The sequence below is a fragment of the Populus trichocarpa genome, chromosome 10 (assembly GCF_000002775.5).
Source record: "Populus trichocarpa isolate Nisqually-1 chromosome 10, P.trichocarpa_v4.1, whole genome shotgun sequence".
NCBI classification, from domain to species: Eukaryota; Viridiplantae; Streptophyta; class Magnoliopsida; order Malpighiales; family Salicaceae; genus Populus; species Populus trichocarpa.
In genome coordinates, this window is record NC_037294.2 from 8,353,021 (window position 1) to 8,373,860 (window position 20,840).

Sequence of the window (20,840 nt, forward strand, 5' to 3'; positions counted from 1 at the left end):
TTGCTCAGGTATAGAAGATTTGTATGAGTTTTGTTGGGTTTTTTTTAAGCTAATGTTTTTTTAATTTCATCATTTAATATTTATATTATTAGTGATTAGATTTAATTTTTTTTTTCTGCTTTCTATGATTCTTTAACCATTCTTTTTTCAGGCTTCCATGTTTCTTTTTCTTAGATCAATATATATATCAACATTTTTTTTATTCATCAAGTTATACCCTGAGTCTAATTTTTAAAAAACTTTTTTAAAATACACCTATATCACCCGAGCATTTTTTTTCCAATAAAAAAATGATGTCGCAGGCCTCCAAATCTAGTACAACCTAAGTTTATATGAAACCATGATATGAGAGATGATTAAATGCCCATTCATGAATGATTATGGGTTGTTGAACACTATTTGGGCCGAACCAGCCTTTTCTCAAATCTTGAACACAGGTCAACCAAGGCCCATGCAGTCTTTGAGGTTTACCATTACGAGGGTACACTGTCAACATTGCATGGGCAACGATTTGAAACTTTTTTTAGGTCAATCATTTCTCTTTTGGTCCATTTCATGGCAAGTGATCATATATAACAAAAGGGAAACTTGAAGGGAAAAAAACTCTGCTAATTCACAGCATCTGCACCAGTCTACAGAAAAAGGATGCAAAAGGAACTCACGCTATGTGATTCGTTGTTTCCTTTCTCTTTCATAAAAATTCTATTTTGTTGCCTATATAAAGAGTATGAGCTTTCAAATTCTGAAAAGACAGATCATTGATACTGAGCTCTCTTAACTTACAACTGCCACAGCTACTCATCCCGCCCAAGAATCTTGCTGATGTTGCTGTTCAACCGCAATACCAACACCGTGCAACCAATATGCCTCAGGAAACCTTCCCAAGTACGGAATAGATTTGTATCCCCGACATGCATGTGAACTGTGAAGGCTATCGGTTGATGTGGGTTTTTCCAGCGAAACAGTATCAAGCCGTTCTCTGTATTCATCATAACAGGTAAAGAATATGCCTGTCAATCTCGGTAATTTGAGATAATGCCATCATGACTGAACCTCTCTTTGATCACGCCCTTTTGGCTTGATGGGCGTCTTCGGTGATTTTATCGTCCGTGGTGGCCACACTACCATTTACTTCAACTGCTTCCTGGAGCATTGTAGATTTGGAAAAGCATAAGCAATGAGCAAATGAGGAAAAATAATTACCTCTAAAAAGGAAGAAAGCTAGCTAGGAAAACCAAATTATATATATATATATATATATATAATTTTGTCAGAAGATGGAAAGCCTGCCAGCCAAAGCACAAAGAAATTTTCTACCCACCACTACTCCCAGTTTTCAAAAAGAGTTAATCATAACTTAGTCTCTGGAGTCTATTGAAATTAATGAATCAGTCCCTGCAGTATCAGAAATAATTAACTAGTCCTTTGACCAATGTTGACCATCTTCCATTTAATAATTTTTTGTTCAAAAAATGCCTCCTTGCCTAATTAAATCTCCCTATCTTCACTGCTCTTTTCTTTACTCTATTTTTAAGGAAACAAAAAAAAAAAAAGGAATTGGAAAAGGATATGGAAATGGCAGAGGAACTAAATTATAAATAGATTTAGAAGTATAGGGATCAAATACATAAGTTTTGACACCATGAGGACCAATTAATTAGTTTTTTCACACTACAGTGACTAAGTTAAAATTTACTCTTTTGCAAATGCCATGTACTAATCTAACCACATTCATAACTGCACCTAAGGACATCAAGGGGGGAGAATTTTGCTTGCAGCTTTCTGTCCAATGTTTCCAAACAATAAAATGATGAAGAACATGACAAAATGAATAAGCATGTGTTAAATATGATGTGGACATAAATTCAGTGTGTAGTTAAAAGGTTAATGATGAATTGAAGACAGCAATTATACATTAAAAAGTGTAGTTACCATTCTACCTTTCGTTTATTGTCAGGTTGTTCATCCCTTGCACAAACCTCGGTAGGAGCAGAAACTTCACTTGTTTCCACAACATAATTTGTTTCCTCATCTTGCTTCTGGTCCTGACCAGATAAATCACCATTTACAACCTTAAGAGCAGAGGAATCATGAAAGGCCACTGCAGACATGTCATCAATTACAACAGCACCAACTGAGCTGGTCCCATTTCCTCTCTCAAATGAACTGCTTTCATTCTCAAGTTCATCGTTTTCCATTTGACTTCCTCTACGTGCAGCCTCTTCCGCTTTCCTCTTCTCTTCTTCTCTTTGTTGCCTTTTCCTTGCCTCTTGGTCCTTTAATTGTTTGAATCTGAATGACAGTTTATTTAGACCACAATACAGAAAACAGGATGAAGAAGTAAGAAAGAAAAGGTTTGTGATTACAAACCTTTCACCAGGACGCAACCCTTCTGGTGTAAACTTTTCTTCTTGCCTGGTCTTAGTTTGTACAGAATTTAATTCAGAGACGGGTTTCTGAATCTGCAGCTGGTCTTCTTTGACAATATCATCACTGGACTTCATCATAGGATTTTTTGCACCCCCTGACTTTTGAAGCCACACCTGTTGTGCTGTGCTTAATATGTTATTTGTAAGCCTGCAAAATATTAAACAGAATTTCAGGAAAATATAGGAAGAATGGTGGTGGGAAACAATTTCCAATCATAATATCTCTGAGACTCTAATTGAGATAATGTTAAGTTCGCATAATGGTAGGGATGCTCACCAATAAAGGCTTAGTCCAGAAGGAACAGAAAGAGAAAAGTAACCAATCATTAATGGAAGGAACTTTGTTATTGCTTGAGAATTCTTCACGTTTGGATCATCGCTCTGAAACTAGCAATGCATGTTAAAACTTCCATTGTCATCTAAAGCCAAATTAAAAGAGTGACCAAATATGACAGCATTCAAACAGAAATTTTAGCACTTCCTCAAAACACATAATGCAGCCCTTAGGCTTTAGCACATGAGGTTGACATTCTCTCCAGCAGCCTTAGGTTTTAGCTAATAGGGCTGGTACATGTATTAATTTCCTCAAAATAAGCAAAAAAAAAAAAGAAGAAGCAATCAGCATTACAAGCTTATTGGCCAGATAAGTTCTTATTATCCTGTCTCCTCTCACACAATAAAATTGACTGCACCACTACATGTCATTATTATACATTCCTGCGTGGGAGTTTTTATTAATTTCTTTCATGCTTCACTTGAAAATCTATCATAGCATGAATTTAGGATCACACAAGAAATGGACAAGAGAAATAATTCAGTCATGCAGCTAATGATGGCAGGAGTATAGGCTGACTCAACATGCTCTATGCTATCGAGTTTTCAGTTGCTTAAAAGGCCAAAAAGGGTAGCCACTGCTTTACTGCTAGGCAAGCCTCTCATAGAGCACAGTAGAAGGAAAAAAAATGTTTTGAATTAGTTAATAACAATCATGCAAGCTGATTAAGATTATGCAGACATAAGCAAATCTAAAGCTGGGAAAAACTAACCTGTGATGATTGCATGATTTGGACAGAGATGTATTGTGAGACAACCAGCATGACAGGCAAAACAAGATATGCCACGGTATCTGACCATCCAAGGGGTGGATGTCCATCCTGAGAAAAAATCAAGCAATAAACAAGATCCACAAACATGGAAGATGGTGACCAAAAATCTTGTGCAACAAAAACCTACTAACTTGACAAAAAGTCAAAGTCTAATAATAAAAAGAAAAAACATCCAAACTAGAAAGGAGCAGAAATATAACATAAAAAATAATTGAAATCCTTTTAAGTTGTGACAAAAGATTGTTCAGCTTATTCTAACTCTCAGAAACTAACATGATTCGAGAAAAAAGCTTCCAGGTCTTGTGAAGAGTATGATGTATACAAAGTTCAAGCAGAAACCCATCCTAATCGATAACACTAGAAAGCTGAATCAAGCACTCACTACAAAAGGGAAAAGCCAAGAGATTCCACTGCCATTTTGACGAGAAGCAATTGCAGTTGGACCAGCTAGAGAGGGTATCCAAAAGAAGCCTTCTGTGAGGAGCCCCTAGATATTGGACACATAAATTAATTTAGAGAAGCGACAGAGTTAAATCCATAAAAACTAAAAGCCAAAGCAAGCAACAATTTTGATGAAGCAAGAAAAATAACATGAAAAGAATGTTACCTCGTTCGCTACATTTGAAAGGGCTCTGTAGAGTCCAATCCATACTGGAATTGTAGCAAGTGTAGGGAGACATCCTGGCATGAAGTGGGAAAAAGATATTGAAAAGACTTTTAATTAAGAAGAGCAAAGTAAATCTTAAATCGTACTCCAAAGTAGAGAAACAACAATCTTTCCAAAATGAAAAACTTATGAGCAACTTCTATAGCTCTATTCAAGATATAAATTCTAGAAAGAGCAACATAAAAGGTATTAATCTAACCCAGGAAAATTTGCGCAGGTCTCTTTCTCCAATTGGTTTTAAGTACATCTTTATGGACCTTACAGATCCCTTGAAAGAATTTAGGCAAGAGCATGCTAGAATCTCAATAATAGAAAAAAAGAAAAGAAAGTATTGAAACAAACTTATTGCACTGCAAAACCAAAACTCCTTACATAGAAAGTTGCATAACTTCCAACAAGAAGAAGCAGGACAAGTCAAGAAAATAGGTATCTATATCAACATGTGTCTACGAATGCTTCAATTACTTTATAAGAAACGAGTGTTAAAGCTACAACAAACTGCTAAACATAAGTACCTGCAAGCGGGTTTATCCCAGCTAGCTTATACAACCGAGCAGTCTCAAGTTGAATCCTCTCCTGCAGGTAAACAAAAGAATTGAACTACGTCAACAAAACGAAACAAGCTCCATGATTACAGAACACGAGCTCTAATAAATAGTTCACACTTCCCTATTTTTATAGGAGAAAAGAGATTTCAGATATACCTGATCACCGGCATAGCGTTGTTGAATGGCCTTAATTTGGGGTTGCAAAGATCGCATGGCCATAGCAGATTCCACCTGCCCACCACAACCACATCTTACACTAATTTAAGTACAGCAAAACAGAGACATACTTGAGAAATTTGCTTCAATAAAGAAACAGAACACAAACCTGTTTCTTACTCAAAGGAAATGTAGCAGCCTTAACAAGAACAGTCAAGAGTATGATAGCAAAACCATAAGCATAAGGTAAATGCACAGCAGATAACCCATCTTTCAAAACCTGTATAATTACTTTAATTAATTAACAAAAACAAACAATCATAACTTTTATTTAAAAAAAAACAAAAAAACAGAACCAAACAAACCTTTAAAGTACTCTCGAGGCCGTAAGTAATACCAGAAAGCCAATCACTGTTCTGTGTGGTACTACTATCAACAACCTGGTCCGAGTTGGAGACAGCAGCATCGGCAATTGTGTAAACAATACTCTCTGCTCGACCAAACAAGTCCTTGATTACAGCCTCCGCTTTATCCGGGTCAGGAAAGAAACCCGGTTTGAGACCGAACCGGGCGACACAGAGCGAACCGCGAGGAATTAGAGGTTTGGGAAGGTGAGTTGGGTGAAGGAGGAGAGAGTTAGAGGTTTTGGTTCGGTCAGTAAAAGGGGAGGGAGGGAGAGGGATTAGGTTTGGTATTGTACAAGAGAGATGAGAAGCCATAAGTAAACGATTGCAACTTTTTGCGGGTGTACTTGGTGGTATCGTATCTCTTTCTCTTGGTTGCCCGTGCTCCTGTTTCTGTGGAAGGAAGGAGAGGCAGAACAAGGAGCAGAAAGGTTTTTCTTCACTTAATAACTTTTATATATATATATATATATATATATATATATATATAAAAGTTAATTGTTATAGCGCATCGGAGAGAGTCTATAATAATGTGCCCCCAATGTGAAACTTTCATTAAAAAAAAGACCTTGTTGTATTTTTCTCCTCCCCACTCAAGTTGAGAAAGCAAAAAGGAGCTAACCCAAGCTTAATTTGGAGAAGATGTCTTACACTCCCGTGAGATGAGGTTCTATGAGCATAAAGATTGAACTGATGGGAACAAAAGTTTTGGATGGGGGAGGGACCATTTCCGCATCAGAATTCGAAGCCACGGACATCCTCCTCTTCCATCGTGAGGCTGCCCCTAGGATCATCGTAGTTGGGGTTGGTTCCAAAGCATCCCCTGAAAGGGGGGCGAATACCTCCAAAGAAAGGGGAACAATTGCCCCCTGTTATCTCACCACACGTCTTCTTACATGTCTCTCTTCAACAAAAAAGACATCCTCATGAATCTCGTCAATAGGAGGGACATATATGGGTGACTCTTCGATGTCCATGAGAGAAATTCTTTTGACCCTTTGCCTACGTATCAAAGGTCAATTATCTTTAGAGAGGCTATCTTCAAGAGAGGAATGTGGACAGAAGGAGCACGACTGCAAGGAGACGTGGAATATGGCTGGGTAAAGAAGTTGAGGATCCATTAGCTGCAGATCCAACTTCTTTTAACAAATTCCCTGCACAAAGAAAAAGACATAAATTGAAAATACACCTAAAACCAAAATAAGATGTCAAAGCAATAGCTTACCCCTAGTGCTATAAAATCTTTCGGCCATGCAGTTGATCTCGAACTAGATGCGCAACGTATCTAGCCCGGCACACACCTTTTCTTCCTTGGTGTTAAGGAAGGGCTTGTCATTTACACTTGATGGGGGTGCTCTCCAATAATGGGTACAACCTGAAGTGGCACTATACCGGTCTTGTGGCTTCATTGTTCCATGGTAGCTCACCACCACCCATTTCCCTCTCCAGCTCTTTGATCGGGATGAATTTCATTTGAAAGTCTCCCTCATAAGCCCTTTTGGGCTGTTAGCAAAATTGAAAAAACAAGGGAAGAAAGGCACCCTTTCAACGCTACTGATCAAGGTATGGCATTGCCTAAAAATCCTGACAGTAGATTCCTTGTCTAGCATTCTAAGAAACTTGTTGAGTGCCGATAGAATGGTCCACCCATTAAGGTGGAGTTGAGTTGAACTCGGATTGTAATATCTAAACACTTCCGTTACAAAACCTTGTAGAGGAAATGAGTACCCAAACTCGTACATGCAAATGAGAGTTGTAATTATAAATTTGCCTCCATTGTGTTTATTAGTGACCTCTGAAACACAGTCATCAGGTCTTGGTAATGAGACTGCATAATCTCCTGGTTTAACGTTGGAGATTGGCCTCATCCACTTGGGTTGTAGTTATCGTGCTTTCAACATTATCGTGCCTCATCCACTTGGGAATGGGTCCTGTGAAATATCAGAACTAACATATTTGGATTTAGTATGACAAGATAATTGCTTTAACGTATCTTTTTAAAATTTGAGAGAGTCTATAATAAGGTGATAAGGTGAGTCCGGTGACATGTCAAACTTAAAATAATTGAGTTCAGCAATCAGTCAAACCCAATAAAACATGAGTTTGGTGAAATGTCAGAACCAACATACTTGGGTTCAGCATATGGCTGAACCCAAGTATGTTGGGTGTGACATCTCTTTTTCAATCACGATCTTCTTTCTTTTTAGCCAGAATTCATCGACTTTCTTTATCCTTTCTTTAATACAAGGAATGAAAAATAAAAAAAAATAAAGTTTTCTAACAAAAGTGAATTTCATAAATTTATAGGAAAATGTATCATTGGAAAAATAAAAGGACCAAAATTAACTTTTTTGCAAACTTTGAAACCACCACTCATTTTCTCCTACTTTTTTCATTTTGATCATTTATATTTTATCCTCTCTTAATAATCTTACTTGAATTGGCCCTCATTTTAGTTTAGAAAGGGCGAAGTTTTAAAAATGAAAAGTATTGGAACAAAAAAATAAATTATGAACAGTGAGTCCATAGTGTTTTGTGAGAGGATCCACAATGTAATTTTACATAATAAATCTCTCATGTTTTTTAGGTAGCGTTTGGTTACTGTTTTGAAACAAAAAGGAAGAAAAAAATGTGTTTGTTGAAGAGACAAAAACAGAGACATAAAAATAAAATTATCTAAGACAATTTTGGAGTGAGTTTTTGTACTTCCAAAACATGAGGTACAAAGAGGATATGTCTCTAGAGAAAAAATTTATTATTTTTGTTCCTAAAATATCTTTGTAAAAAACTATCAATTTCAAAATTGTTCAAGTAAGATATGTAAGAATAAAAATGATTATTATAATAGCTTTAAAACTTAACTCGGGGGTCTATCCAGGGCAAAGCGCGGGTCACTGGTCGAGGCCTGAGTTACGGGTTAGGTTAACCCAAGTCAGTGTAAGAATAAAAATAGTTATTATCATAATTTTCAAACCCGATTCAGGGGTTGATCTAGGGCAAGACCCGAGTCACGAGTGGAGTTGACCATTGATTTGAGTCAATATAAGGACAAAAATAATTATTTTCATATTTTAAAAACCTGACTCGAGTGTCAACTTAGGATAAGGCCCAAGTCACGTGTTAGGAGGATCGACCCGAGTTGACACAGGTCATAAAATAAAAGTGATTATTATTATAGTCTTAAAATCCGACTCGAGTATTGACCTGGGGTAAGGCACGTGTCACGTGTTAGGAGGATCAACCTGAGTTGACCCGAGTTAACATAAAATAAAATGGTTATTATTATAATTTTAAAACTTTATTTGGGGGTCAACCCGGGGTAAGGCCTCCCCAGTCACGGATCAAGAGGGTCAACTCGGGTTGACCCAAGTTAATGTAAGAATAAAAGTTGTTATTAACTTAGTTTTAAAACTCGATTCGAGGGTCAACCAAGGCATGACCCAGGTCACTGGTCGAGAGGGTCAGCACGGGTTGACCCGAGTCAACATATAGATAAAAATAATTATTATCATAGTTTTAAAACCTGATTCGGGAGTTGGCCCGAGGCAAGGTTCAGGTCATGGGTTGGGGGGTCAACTCGGCTGACGTAAAATTTTTAATTTTAAACTGGATCAAGTCGAGTCAGTTCTTCCTCTATTTTTCTTAAATTCGGACTAGTTTAGGGCCCGGATCAACTCGTCAAGTCAATCCATGTTTTATTAATATTATTAATTTAAACACTCAATATAAATTAAAGTAAAATAAAATAAAATATCGAATTATATTTTTTAAATATGTAAGTTTGATAACAATACATATTAAAAGTAAAATAAATTTTTTTTCATATTTTATTATGTCTTTTCTTTCATAACCAAACATGATACAAATACAATCATAATTACTTTGTCTTGTAAATCACAATTATATCTCATATTTTGTCTTGTCTGTTGTCTTTACTATCCCCGTCTCTTAGTCAAACACTAACTTATAATTTCTATTAGTTAATATTCACAAGCATATCATAATTTAATTCGTGTAAAATTTATACACCACTGAATGGTCATTTGGCCCTGAATGTGCTACGTAATTGACACAGAACTATACTCGAAGCAAGATATTATAAAACCTTCGTATTTTTTTTCTAGCCTGGGCTTCAGCTCGATGGCCTAATACCCGGGCTTCCTGTGAGCAGAGACCAGCACAGCAGCAAAGATGATAAAAAAAAAAAAACATATGACCACCAATTGTGGATCACTCATGAACAAAGTTTCCATACATCAATGAGCCCAAAAAGAGGCTTGCAGCCTGTTGATACCAATCTTCTTGGACTTGTGACGAATCTTTAGTTTAAATCATGATGATAAAAGAGTTTAAGCTATGGATTAAGATCTCCCCTCCGCAAATCTGTGATCTTAGCTGCCCACAGAATTCAGTTCAGAGGATGCGATAAGAGATTGTGGTGGGGTAGGCAACGTGAGGTCCATATCTCACCTTTTACACTCTCTGGATAAGAGTAGAATCCAGAAAACAGAATTCCATTGGACGTCAATTCCCTGACTTGGCTTTACATTTCTATTGCCCATCACAGCAACTTTCATTTCTCTCCAAGGAATTCATCTTCTTGCTCAGCTTGATCACCAAAAACCAAGTCCTAGCAAGAATCAATGGCAGCAACCATGGCAACAATGGCAATACTCAATGCCAAGTGCTTGAGCATCAACTCCAACAAGAATATCAGTCCCACCAAGCCATCAACAAAACCTGTCTCTCTTCTCTCCATGCAAAACCTCCCAAAAGGCCTAACCATCTCAAAACCAGCAGATAACACTGTCCTGACCGGTACTGCTATTGCCGGTGCTATCTTCACAACCTTGAGCTCATGTGAACCTGCTTTTGCTGCGCAACAAATCGCTGAAATAGCAGAAGGTGACAACCGTGGTCTAGCGCTCTTGCTACCACTCATACCAGCCATAGCTTGGGTGCTTTTCAACATCCTCCAACCAGCACTTAACCAAATTAACCGCATGCGTCAGACCAAAGGGGTGATCGTTGGGCTTGGACTTGGTGGATTGGCTGCATCAGGTTTCATATCAACACCACACGCATCAGCTAGTGAGATTGCCATGATTGCTGATGCAACAAGTGACAACAGGGGTACTCTTCTGTTGATTGTCGTTGCTCCTGCTATTCTATGGGTGCTCTACAATATTCTACAACCGGCTTTGAACCAAATCAACAAGATGCGGTCTCAGTAAGAAATATAAACATGTGGGATTTTGTTAGGGGTGTGATTAGCATAAATTTACTTGTAATTGCACCTTGTGTTAATGGAACTTTCTTTCTTTTGAATTTTTTTTCCCGTTTCCTTAATATTCCAATTCTTCTGTGCTGGGTTGAGTGTCAAGTGCTTGATTAGCGATGCTGATTATTGCAAGTGTATGTATTATTGTGTGTGAAGTATAGCTCAAGGTGCTTAAAACTGTACACGTTGTGCTCTTGCTTTATCCTTTTCAATTATGCCATTATTACGGTCGGAGTAAGTTTTAGGTAAAGGTTGAGCAGGCTGTCTCATATTATCATGGCTCAACGAAAAAAATTCATAAAAAAAATCAAATGATATCAACTTTAAATTAATATTTTTTAATAACTAATTTAATTTAATTGGTCAACCAATTAAATCAGATCCAGTTTAATAATAATTTTAAATTAATATTTTTTAACAACCGATCATATTAAAAGATAGGTTAACTAAGTTTCAAGTTAATATTAGACCAAATCGGCTTTAATAGAAAGAATGTAATGTTTTTTTTTTAACAATTTTTATTTTTCTGAAATAAATGTAATATTTTCTGAACAGATTAATTGGAAGGCTGTGATTCTATACCATGATTATGCTTTATAATTAAGTAACCAATTAAACTATAATGAATGCACCATTGAAAAAAATCAAAAGCTTTGTGGTTGGAACCCTGGTGCACCTATCTTTCCCAAGTTTTATATATATATATATATATATATATATATATATATATATATATATATATATATATATTTACGTGTATCATTTAGCTATCTTGTGATCATAGTATTTTTTTTTTCTATTTTTAATAGAGTATTGTGAATTATTCATATATATATAAGTTTTGATAAGTTATAATTAAATGGTTTGTTTAATTTTCAAAACATAAATTAAAGAATATAGAATATCTGAATTATCTTTCAAAATTTATGCAGTGATATTTCACTATATTATATAATTGTAAATGCACACAATACAATATATTTAGTTTTTACAATTTTCAATCTCAAACAATACACTTCCAGTTATATACATTCTTAATAAAACATCTCCATTTTTCCACTGTTTCAAAAGTTTCGTCGCTCAAAAAGAATTTACAATTCTGACACTTCATACCATTATGACCACCGTCAATCTCTAGAGTGTGTTTGTTTTAGAGGTTGATGTTGAGTTTTGTGTACGAGACTCATCAAAATACTAAAAAAAATAAAAAAAATTAATTTTTATAGTTGATTTTTGTATCCAAATGAATTGTACTGCACCTTAACTTTGAACTAGGTATAGTGGTCGAGACAATAAACGAATTTCCTTCCCAAACCCTTTTTCTTAAGTTATGTCTTGAGTTAGTTTAATCCTACACTGCGTTAAATTTTTTTATTTACCTCAATTTACTGTTTTTTTTTTTTATTTAATGTTGAGGGTTATGGACCTGATCAATACTGAATATATTTTTGAATGATCTTGCTTATTACTCTCCAAGTAGTCTTGATCTATCATACTATGTGATAGTGTCTGCCTCGTCTAAATGATAATAATAATGCTCTCGATCTGCTCCTTTGCTTCTTTTTTTTTTTTCTTGTTTCCTTTTTTAATGTTCTTTTCAAGGGAAGAGGCAGGGCTTGATTCATTTTTCCTTTTTTTTATTAATAAACTATTGTTTTTCCCGTTCGTTCTCCACTCTCCACTCTCCCCTTTTCTTTTCCAAATGCTAGGGATCTAGTTTTGACTTACAGCATACCAATTGGAGCCAATCTGGCCATGCTCTATCTCTTCCTTTCCCCTCCACTTGCTGGTTTTGTAGCCCATTAATTTGCGAATGGGGTTTGCTTTTGCTTTTAAGAGAAGCCGTCTCGTTCTCCTAACAACCCAACAAGATTATAGAAGAAAAGGGTTTTGCCAACGAAGGATTTGATTAATATTCCTACTCATCATGATTTCAATATTTCCACACCAACGGCTTCATTGATAATGCAACATATCACACGTAATTGCTGGTCTAATGGCACATGCATGTACAGAAACCCTAATTTAGGGTTGCATAAAAAATCTATACTATTTAATTAAAAAAATGAATATAACAACATTCGAATGAGATTTATCAAGCCAACTATATATATATATATTCAATTGTTTTTTTAGTTAGAAGGATAACTTAGACATAATTTAGTCGTCTGGACCTCAAAATATGTTACTTTTTTTTTTCTTTTCTGTAAAAAAACACAAAGTTACAAAATAGTAATCTGTTTTTTTTATAAAAAAAAATGAATCATTATTGTACATTTGTATTTTTTTTTTTTATCTTTTTCATGGATAAAACTAAGCTTCCTTTTTTTTTTCTTCATTCTCTATTCTAGGGTCAATCAAATATTTATTAATAGCTAAATATTAAATATAATATAGGATTTGTCGAATGTGTGGATTTGTTAGTCTAATGTGTATTTTCATATAATTCGATATAAGTTTATCAATTTAAAAATAAATAAAATTTTATAAAATCTAAAACAAATCATAACATGTACAAATCATAAATCCATATAATAAATTTGTATAAGAAAAAATTATAAAACAAGTAAGCACTCAAACAAAATATATATACTACAAAAATATATAAAAAAATTTAACATTTTAAAATTGTATTCAAATAAAAAAAATAGTAGATTTACTTACTTAAAATGGAGAATCCTCAATAAATTTAAATCTGAACACAGATGCTGACAAACTGAGTGTTGTGGTGGTCAGATTTGTTGTAGGGGGTGGAATTGTGTTGAGATTCAGGGGGGTTGTTTGTTGTAAAACAAATGCATAAGAAAGAAGAAGAAATAGATGAGGAGGGTCGATCGCCAAGTAATAAATTAAATATTATTGATGGATTTATTGAAAAATTAATTTTATTCATCATTCCATTGGTCATTCTATCGGTAAAAAGTTTCACGTCACTGTATAATTTGTCTTTTTAAATCTCACTGTAATATCATCCATAATTCAGAGGGATTATTTTTGTTGGCATATTTATGGATGAACTTTATCATCGGGTTAATTCCGTCAGTAACTTATGTCAGTAAAAGTTATACGTCATCGTATTTTTTTGGTTTTTTTTATTCTTTTATTTTCCATTGCAATTCCCTCGGTATATATCAACAAAATATTTTCATCGGTGTTTACTGAGGGATATAGTGATGAAATATTTTGTCGGTAAAATTCATCGCAATCTACCAATAGAAATATTTTGCCGGTGTTTCCATTTGTATTTATTAAATTCCTGGTAGTGTTTTTTGTATATTCACAATGGTTTTTTGTTATTATAAGTTGAGGGACAGTTTGGTACTTTCCCGAATATAAAAAGTAATAAACAATTAAAATGCATAGTAACACAACAAAAATACATTTAAAGTAAAAAAATTTAAACTTAAGGTCAAGAGGTGTTTTAAATTTTTCACAATAGTTTTTTTTATATATAATTATACAGTTAGCCCAAGGAAAATTCTGTATTTGACTAAAAAAAAAGATGGGTGCCCATGTGGCGCACTCGGGAGCATGTGGGGGGCGTCTGTATCCTTCGTGTAGCTTATGCAATGCCTTTCTACATCCAAAAACACCCTTCCACCTTGTCATTGAAAGTGTCGTCGCGTCCTCTTCCTGGTGGTACAGTGCGTGTCACCGATGATGATTTAGTTTTGCGTTGATAGACCTTTCTTTTCTTTTCTTTTTATCCTTTCTCTCTCTCTCCTCCTTCAAAAATTATAGTTTAGCCCTCTTAATTAGTTGTTGATATTTCAACTTCAGTATTTATTCTTTTGATTTTTTATTTTTAATTTTGACCATTTTATAGATGTTTTGTTTGTTTTTAATTTCATTATTTAATCTAAATTTATCAAATATTATATTCTCTAATGTGGTCCTTATTCTTTGGATTTCTAGTTTTTTTCCTTGATTTTTTTTGTAAAAGTTTTAGTGGTTTTCAATTTCTTCCGTCAATTCAAATTGATGGTATTATATTTTCTAATTTGATCCTCATTGTTTTAATTTATAGAATTGTTTTTGGAAATCACAAGCTAAAATAACTAAAATATAATTTTTTTTGTTAATAATTGGGTGAATTAATTAAGTCGTTAATTTTTGTTTTCATTTTTCTTAAACACTGTCAGATGTTTAAATTTTTTAAATTACTGAAAACATATGTAAATAAATAAATGTGTATAAAAAGGTAAAGATAAAGTTGGAAAAAGAAAAAAAGAGTAAGGACAGACAACGTTAAACTAGATAAACACTATTGTAGTACTCTTCGTTTTGGAGATGTTTGTGCATGTAAAATGAACGTGGGAGATTTTATTAGATGAGATCTTGAGATGATGAGATGATTCCTAATAGCATGGCTTAATTATATAGCAACTTGATCACTTGATGAAGATGAAGAGTGTTTTTTGAGATCGTGATTAAGAAATAAATAAATCAACCATTAGATATTTATGAGATTCTTAATCCACTTATTTAATGTATTAATTAGATCTTTGTGAAAAGTGAATTCACAAAACAATATTCCATAAAATTAGTGTAATTAAGCAATTAATATTTATTAATTTGTAGGTAAATATGGATTAAGTAAACGATGATCAAGAGCTAAGTTTCGAATTAACTTGTCTTAGGCTCTAATGAATATCACTATAATTGTTTTTTGGGTCAAGTGCTAGGAGTTTTTTTTTTTTTTTAGCTAATTTAGAAATTAATCAAGTATTTTCTCTTAAATATTTTAAATATACACCCCGTACATATTAATTGATATATCTAAAGAAATTGATAAATACTACCTTTCTCGGTCACCGTAAATATTCCATAGAATATTATCAAATAGATAATTGTGCTAGTTAGCTGGCTGGCTAGTTGAGCATTATTATTGTGCTTAATTAAAGACAGTGAATGATTATATTGAATACAAGCCGAAAGCTAGGGCTAAGTTTTCGTGATCAAATCTTGTATCTTTTATAATTATAGTTCTATTAAATTCGTTCTCATCTTGTTGATAACTCAATTTTTAATATAAATTAATTTTAAGTTAAGCTGAGTAAGAATTGAATTTTTTTTTTGTTTTTATTCGGGTATCCCAACACCTTTTTAAAGGGTAAGACTAGTCTTGTTCGGGGTTCTTAGCTGCTCCTCCCAAGAAGTGTGTTTCCTGAAAATCGAACTTATATTCTCATCTTTATAGGGATATAACAGTGTTTTAGTTATGAATGATTAATATGTGATTAATGAAAAAATATTTAATTTTTTTTAAAATAATGTTGTTTTATTTAGAAAAAATAAAATCAAGTTTGTTTAAATTATCTAATCTAGATCCTGGACGGCGCTGGATTTAACACTTGGCTAGAAGCCGTTCAAATTAAGCAATATATATACTTTAAGCATCGTCCCGTTCCCTAGCAAGATGTATGATGATAACTACTCCCCCATAAACGATAAATAATCGTTATCATTGCACATAAAAATTACAGCAGATAATCAGCCACCACTTTGAAGCGTGCATGCGCACTAACCCACCATTTGTCTCTCCTCCTTTGCCTCTCCCATCAATATCCCTAGCAAGCCAGAATAAGTATAAAAACACAACACCAGAATAAGTAGGAAAACCCCTTCTTTTTATCTCTCTCCTCTTTCCGGCTTCAATCCTTCTTGTTTCCCTCCCTCCTCATCTCATGCAGACGCAAAGGAATTAAAGAAAGGTGTACAGAGGGTTTTCTTTTTTAGAGAGAACACAGAGCTATAACAAGAGAACACATGCGCGCAGAACATGAAACCAAAACCACCCATGCTCGTATACTTCGTTATCTCCCTCATCCTCTCCCTCCCCCTCCTTTTCTTCTTCTTCTGCTTCAAAACCAACACCTACACACCACCCGGAAACCCCAACTCTGACCTAAAGATCCGGCCCGGGTACACCACGTACAAAACCTACATACAACGTCAACTAAACAAGACCCTCAATCCAAAACTGAGAAAAATATGGACAACCCGTGATTGGGACCGCAAAATCCAAGTCTTTGCTGACTTCTTCCAAGTTTTGAAACAAGAAAACCTTCTCTTCAACGAATCCAAGGCCTTGTGTATCGGTGCCCGTGTAGGGCAAGAGGTCGAGGCCTTACGACGCATCGGCGTATCAGACTCCGTTGGTATGGACCTGGTGCCGTATCCACCCCTCGTTGTAGAGGGTGATTTCCATCGCCAGCCGTTCGATGATGGGACTTTTGACTTTGAGTTCTCAAACGTGTTTGATCACGCTCTGTTTCCGGACAAGTTCGTTGGAGAGATCGAACGGACGTTGAAGCCTGGCGGGATATGTGTCTTACACGTGGCGCTTTCTAGAAGGGCTGATAAGTACTCGGCTAATGATTTGTACAGTGTTAAACCGTTGGTTAATTTGTTTACGAATTCTAAGGTTGTTCGTGTCCGGAAAGTTGATGGGTTTGGGTTGGATACAGAAGTGGTGTTTAGGAAGATCGAAAAACAAGATCAGGAGATGATCCGAGGATCCCGATGATTTCGTTTCTTTTCCCCCCTACGATTTGCTTTCTTTGAATGAATTATTATCAATCATTATTTCTTAATTTCTTTATACAAGTTTTAATTTCAGCTGGCCCATTTTTTTTGTTATTTTTCTAGAATCCTGCCTGTTAATTTATTTTTATCGTTGTTCCTGTATATTCATGCATGACCCACTTAACTGGCTCCATTAATTTTTACCTGTAGGTTTGGATTAGTTGAACTTGACATCGTACGTCATGCCCATCAAATATGTTTTCGGAATTTCCAATCTTTTTTTTTAACTTTTTTTAAGGCTTTTTATGATATATTATTTCGATATATTTTTAAATAAAAAAATATTTTTATTATCATGTGAACCCAAATCACAAACGGTTTGGTCAAGTGAAACCAAGGAAAATGCTTACGGACATCCATGCCGTGAAGTATAAAGCTTTTTTGGGGTCACTCTTTAGCAGACAAAAGGAAACTCGCACCATAATACACTCTCTCGTCGACGTCGAGTAACATATATATATATATATATATATATATATATATATATATATATATATATATATAATGATATGCCACTAGTCAGATTCTTGTACTGGGCCATCACTACTAAAAAATATAGTAATTAGCAACTAACTACTCCGTTGCAAATAACATTAAAATCCGTTGCTAAAATAATTTAGCAACGGCAAATATCAAATGCAAATTTGTCGTTGCTGATTTTTTAGCAACGAATTTGTCCGTTGCTGATTTTGTAGCAACGAAAATTCCGTTGCTGGTTTTGTGAATCAGCAACGGATTATCCGTTGCTGATTGATGAATTATTTACAATCAGCAACGGATTATCCGTTGCTGACTATATTATTTTTAATAAATTAATTTTTTATTTATTTATCAAAATGACTTTTAATTTGTTTAATTAATTATTTATGGATATTTTAAAAATTGTGGAATATATATAACCAACATAAATTAATATTAAAAATAACTGTATCACTAATAAAAAATGGAATAAAAATAATATTCATATTATAAAAATTTAGTTAAACTTGCATTAATACAAATAAGTCGAAATACAATAAAAAAAAAACAACAAAAGATACAATCATGGTGCTGGTTGTGGAGACGAACCATGATATTTTGGATCTACACAAGATGAATCAGGATATAGTGGTCAAGGTGGAGTAACCAGGAGATTGAATCTGAACAGAGTTTCCTCCATAGGGACTGCTTGCATTATTCATTGAATTTTGGTGGAGAAGCCCCACAATAGTGCTGGCAGACGTGGTTGTAGATGCTGTGGTGAGTGAGTTATTTACACTAGCCATACCATTGCTAGCAGTGATTTGCATTGGGACTTGGGCTGAACTTCGATCACTATTTGAGTTTAAAAAAAACAGCAATTCTTGCACATCCTCATTAAAAAAAACAGATAAAAAGAATAAAAGATGAAGGAGCAGAGGACTGGCTTGGATTCTATAAGAGCAGTTGCACAGTATAATCTCCACATATAGGAAAATAACCATCCCTTACATCTCCACAATAATCAAATTCTGCAGCTGGAAAAAACTATATTAAAAAAAAGCAGATGACAAAAACACACAGAAAATTTCTCCAGAACTGCATAAAGTGGATAGCTGAACCAGCCACCAAATCTAACAAAACTGGACCAGTTATAGCGTCAGCTCATACTCAGCGCCCACTGTAATAAGAGCGCTGGTAATCAGTAATAGACGCATAATTATCACCCAAAGAACAAGTTTATCTGGGTTTTAAACTCTTCAATAAATCAAAGTGCATCTTAAAGAGGCTGTGAATACAAAACAAATCTGTAGTACCTGCTTCACCCTTACAGGTACACTGGTTTTCAAATCAATAAATATAGTAATCTATCAGTAAGGAAATACAAAATTTCCAATGCAAGTCAGAGCATCTGCTAATTGACTTTTAACAATATTATCAAGCAGTAACAGTTTACAAAATTGAGCAATCATACCCTATCAGCATCCATCTCCTTCATAAAATTTGATGGCTTCACAAATCTCCTCCCTGCAATCAAAGTTTAGAGATTTATTTATTTAATTTTCTTGAAACTAATAAATAAAAAAGCACAGTTTAAGAGATTGCAAGGAAGCAAACAATCTGACCTTTGCGGATGTGAGTGATTTTTCCATGGCGATTAGGTGGGAAAGGATCTCTCAAGGCATGAAAAATAAATTACACAAAAAAACTGCAGAGCTAACACCTGATTGAAGAAGTTACGTTTTACTTGAAGTGATACACAAGTTCATACCATGTAAAACCTTGGCCGACATGTGATCCATGGAGCAATATGAAAACATAACCCAAATGGTTCTCGTGAATATAAGACCCTCTGTAAAAAAGCCAATCAAAACAACAGCTGCTATAAGATTCCATGTTTATAAACTGTGGATTCTAAATGATTTTTACCTCGAAACATCAAGCACAGAGACAAATTTAACAATGACTGGATCAAGAAATCAATGAGTAAGAAAAACATCAGTTCTTAGACAGAAAGATGTTGTTAGCTGTGACAGATAAAACATTTCTAAAGTACATTAACAACACTCAATTCAACCAGCCACCTTGCTCCTAAAGAACACCCAACATCAATAAGACTACTTGTTAAAAATTAAATTGGGGGTTTTGATAAATTTTCAATTAAACATGCATAATTTCCATCAATCACTCTCTTCCAGACACATGAATTACCAGCATTGGTCCAGTTGCCTAAAATCATTCAATTTATGAACCGTAACCCTAAAAATTAAATTGGGGGTTTTGATAAATTTTCAATTAAACATGCATAATTAGGTTATAGATCATGGTAAAAACATTTCATAAACCTTATATTATCGAATTAATAGCCTAAAACCATTATTCAAAGTATCGATAAAAAAAAATTGTTACCTGTGTTCTTGAGTTATAGATGAGCGAGATGAATCTACACGACAGAACAACACCTGAGATTGTGAAAGTTAGGTTAAAACTTGTTAGTGTAAGTTAAATTGCAACGGAAAAAAAACATAAATCCTAAATTAATTACCTGATTTATTGAAGAAGAGAGTGCAAAACCCAACCCGTTTACAAAGAGAAAGGGTGATAATGATGGGTCTGGTGCGATGTTGCCATGGGTCTGTGTTTTTGGTGGTTTACAGAGAAAGATTGAAACTGTTAAGATGAAGGAGAAGAAGATGAAGAAAAAAAAATTAACGATGCTGAAAACGAATGAGAAGAAGATGAAAAGTTTGGGACAAAAGGAAAATCAGTTATTGGTTTTGTTTAATTTTGAAAAAAAATTAACCCAACTGTGTTTTCAACTGTTGGTTTTGTTTTCTCTATTTAGAAACGGGGGGTTAGGGACGAAGGAGACTGGGAATTAATTAATTGTCAACTGTTGGTTTTTTCTTTGTTTAGAAACGGGGGGGCAGGTGTTGAATTAGTAGGGGGGTTGGTAGGTGTTGAATTAGTAATGGCAGCAAAATTAAACGGTTGTGATTTTATTATATCAAAAATAATCAAAGGTCTATATAATTTTAGTTTTATATTAATATTTAAATTATTATTTTTTAAATTAGCAACAGATAATCCGTTGCAAACTTTATGTTGTTTTTAGCAACGAATTTTCCGTTGCTAAAATCTGTTGCTAATATTAAAAAAATAATATATATTTAATTCGTTGTAAATCTGAATTTAGCAATTA

General features: G+C 34.4%; 3 protein-coding genes and 1 long non-coding RNA gene across 5 annotated transcripts; 2 read left to right on the forward strand and 2 right to left on the reverse strand.

Moving 5' to 3' along the window:
• Nucleotides 1–588: 588 nt before the first annotated feature.
• LOC7460728 (ALBINO3-like protein 1, chloroplastic) lies at nucleotides 589–5,764 on the reverse strand. Of its 2 annotated transcripts, none has more exons than XM_006378208.3 (11): nucleotides 5,272–5,764; nucleotides 5,076–5,186; nucleotides 4,907–4,981; nucleotides 4,718–4,778; nucleotides 4,143–4,216; nucleotides 3,918–4,022; nucleotides 3,476–3,583; nucleotides 2,707–2,816; nucleotides 2,371–2,577; nucleotides 1,941–2,292; nucleotides 589–1,144 (listed from the first exon to the last, which is right to left on the reverse strand). In XM_006378208.3, exons 1-11 carry the CDS (start codon nucleotides 5,623–5,625, stop codon nucleotides 1,064–1,066), a joined length of 1,638 nt encoding a protein of 545 aa, XP_006378270.3. In that variant the 5' UTR covers nucleotides 5,626–5,764; the 3' UTR covers nucleotides 589–1,063. The 2 variants fall into 2 exon arrangements, with proteins under 2 accessions (XP_006378270.3, XP_002314575.4); XM_002314539.4 differs by having other exon boundaries at nucleotides 2,707–2,810; nucleotides 5,272–5,763.
• Nucleotides 5,765–9,385: 3,621 nt separating this feature from the next.
• On the forward strand, nucleotides 9,386–10,638 carry LOC7460727 (photosystem II core complex proteins psbY, chloroplastic). Its single transcript, XM_002315609.4, has one exon. It carries the CDS (start codon nucleotides 9,954–9,956, stop codon nucleotides 10,542–10,544), a length of 591 nt encoding a protein of 196 aa, XP_002315645.1. The 5' UTR covers nucleotides 9,386–9,953; the 3' UTR covers nucleotides 10,545–10,638.
• Nucleotides 10,639–16,044: 5,406 nt separating this feature from the next.
• LOC7477065 (uncharacterized) lies at nucleotides 16,045–17,187 on the forward strand. Its single transcript, XM_002315608.4, has one exon. The coding sequence runs from the start codon at nucleotides 16,374–16,376 to the stop codon at nucleotides 17,118–17,120; it is 747 nt and encodes a 248-aa protein (XP_002315644.1). The 5' UTR covers nucleotides 16,045–16,373; the 3' UTR covers nucleotides 17,121–17,187.
• Nucleotides 17,188–18,226: 1,039 nt separating this feature from the next.
• Nucleotides 18,227–20,487, reverse strand: LOC112328762 (uncharacterized). The gene is made up of 4 exons (XR_002983909.2): nucleotides 20,184–20,487; nucleotides 20,048–20,100; nucleotides 19,264–19,490; nucleotides 18,227–19,165 (listed from the first exon to the last, which is right to left on the reverse strand). It is a non-coding gene; the product is annotated as an uncharacterized LOC112328762 (long non-coding RNA).
• Between the last annotated feature and the right edge of the window lie 353 nt (nucleotides 20,488–20,840).

Coding starts and splice junctions, on each gene's coding strand:
- LOC7460728 (XM_006378208.3), bottom strand. CDS start 5,625: ATGGCTTCTCATCTCTCTTGTACAATACCAAACCTAATCCCTCTCCCT. Junction 4,023..4,142: donor TTTCAAATGTAGCGAACGAG/GTAACATTCTTT, acceptor TCCAATATCTAG/GGGCTCCTCACAGAAGGCTT. Junction 2,293..2,370: donor GGGTTGCGTCCTGGTGAAAG/GTTTGTAATCAC, acceptor ACTGTCATTCAG/ATTCAAACAATTAAAGGACC.
- LOC7477065 (XM_002315608.4), top strand. CDS start 16,374: ATGAAACCAAAACCACCCATGCTCGTATACTTCGTTATCTCCCTCATC.
- LOC7460727 (XM_002315609.4), top strand. CDS start 9,954: ATGGCAGCAACCATGGCAACAATGGCAATACTCAATGCCAAGTGCTTG.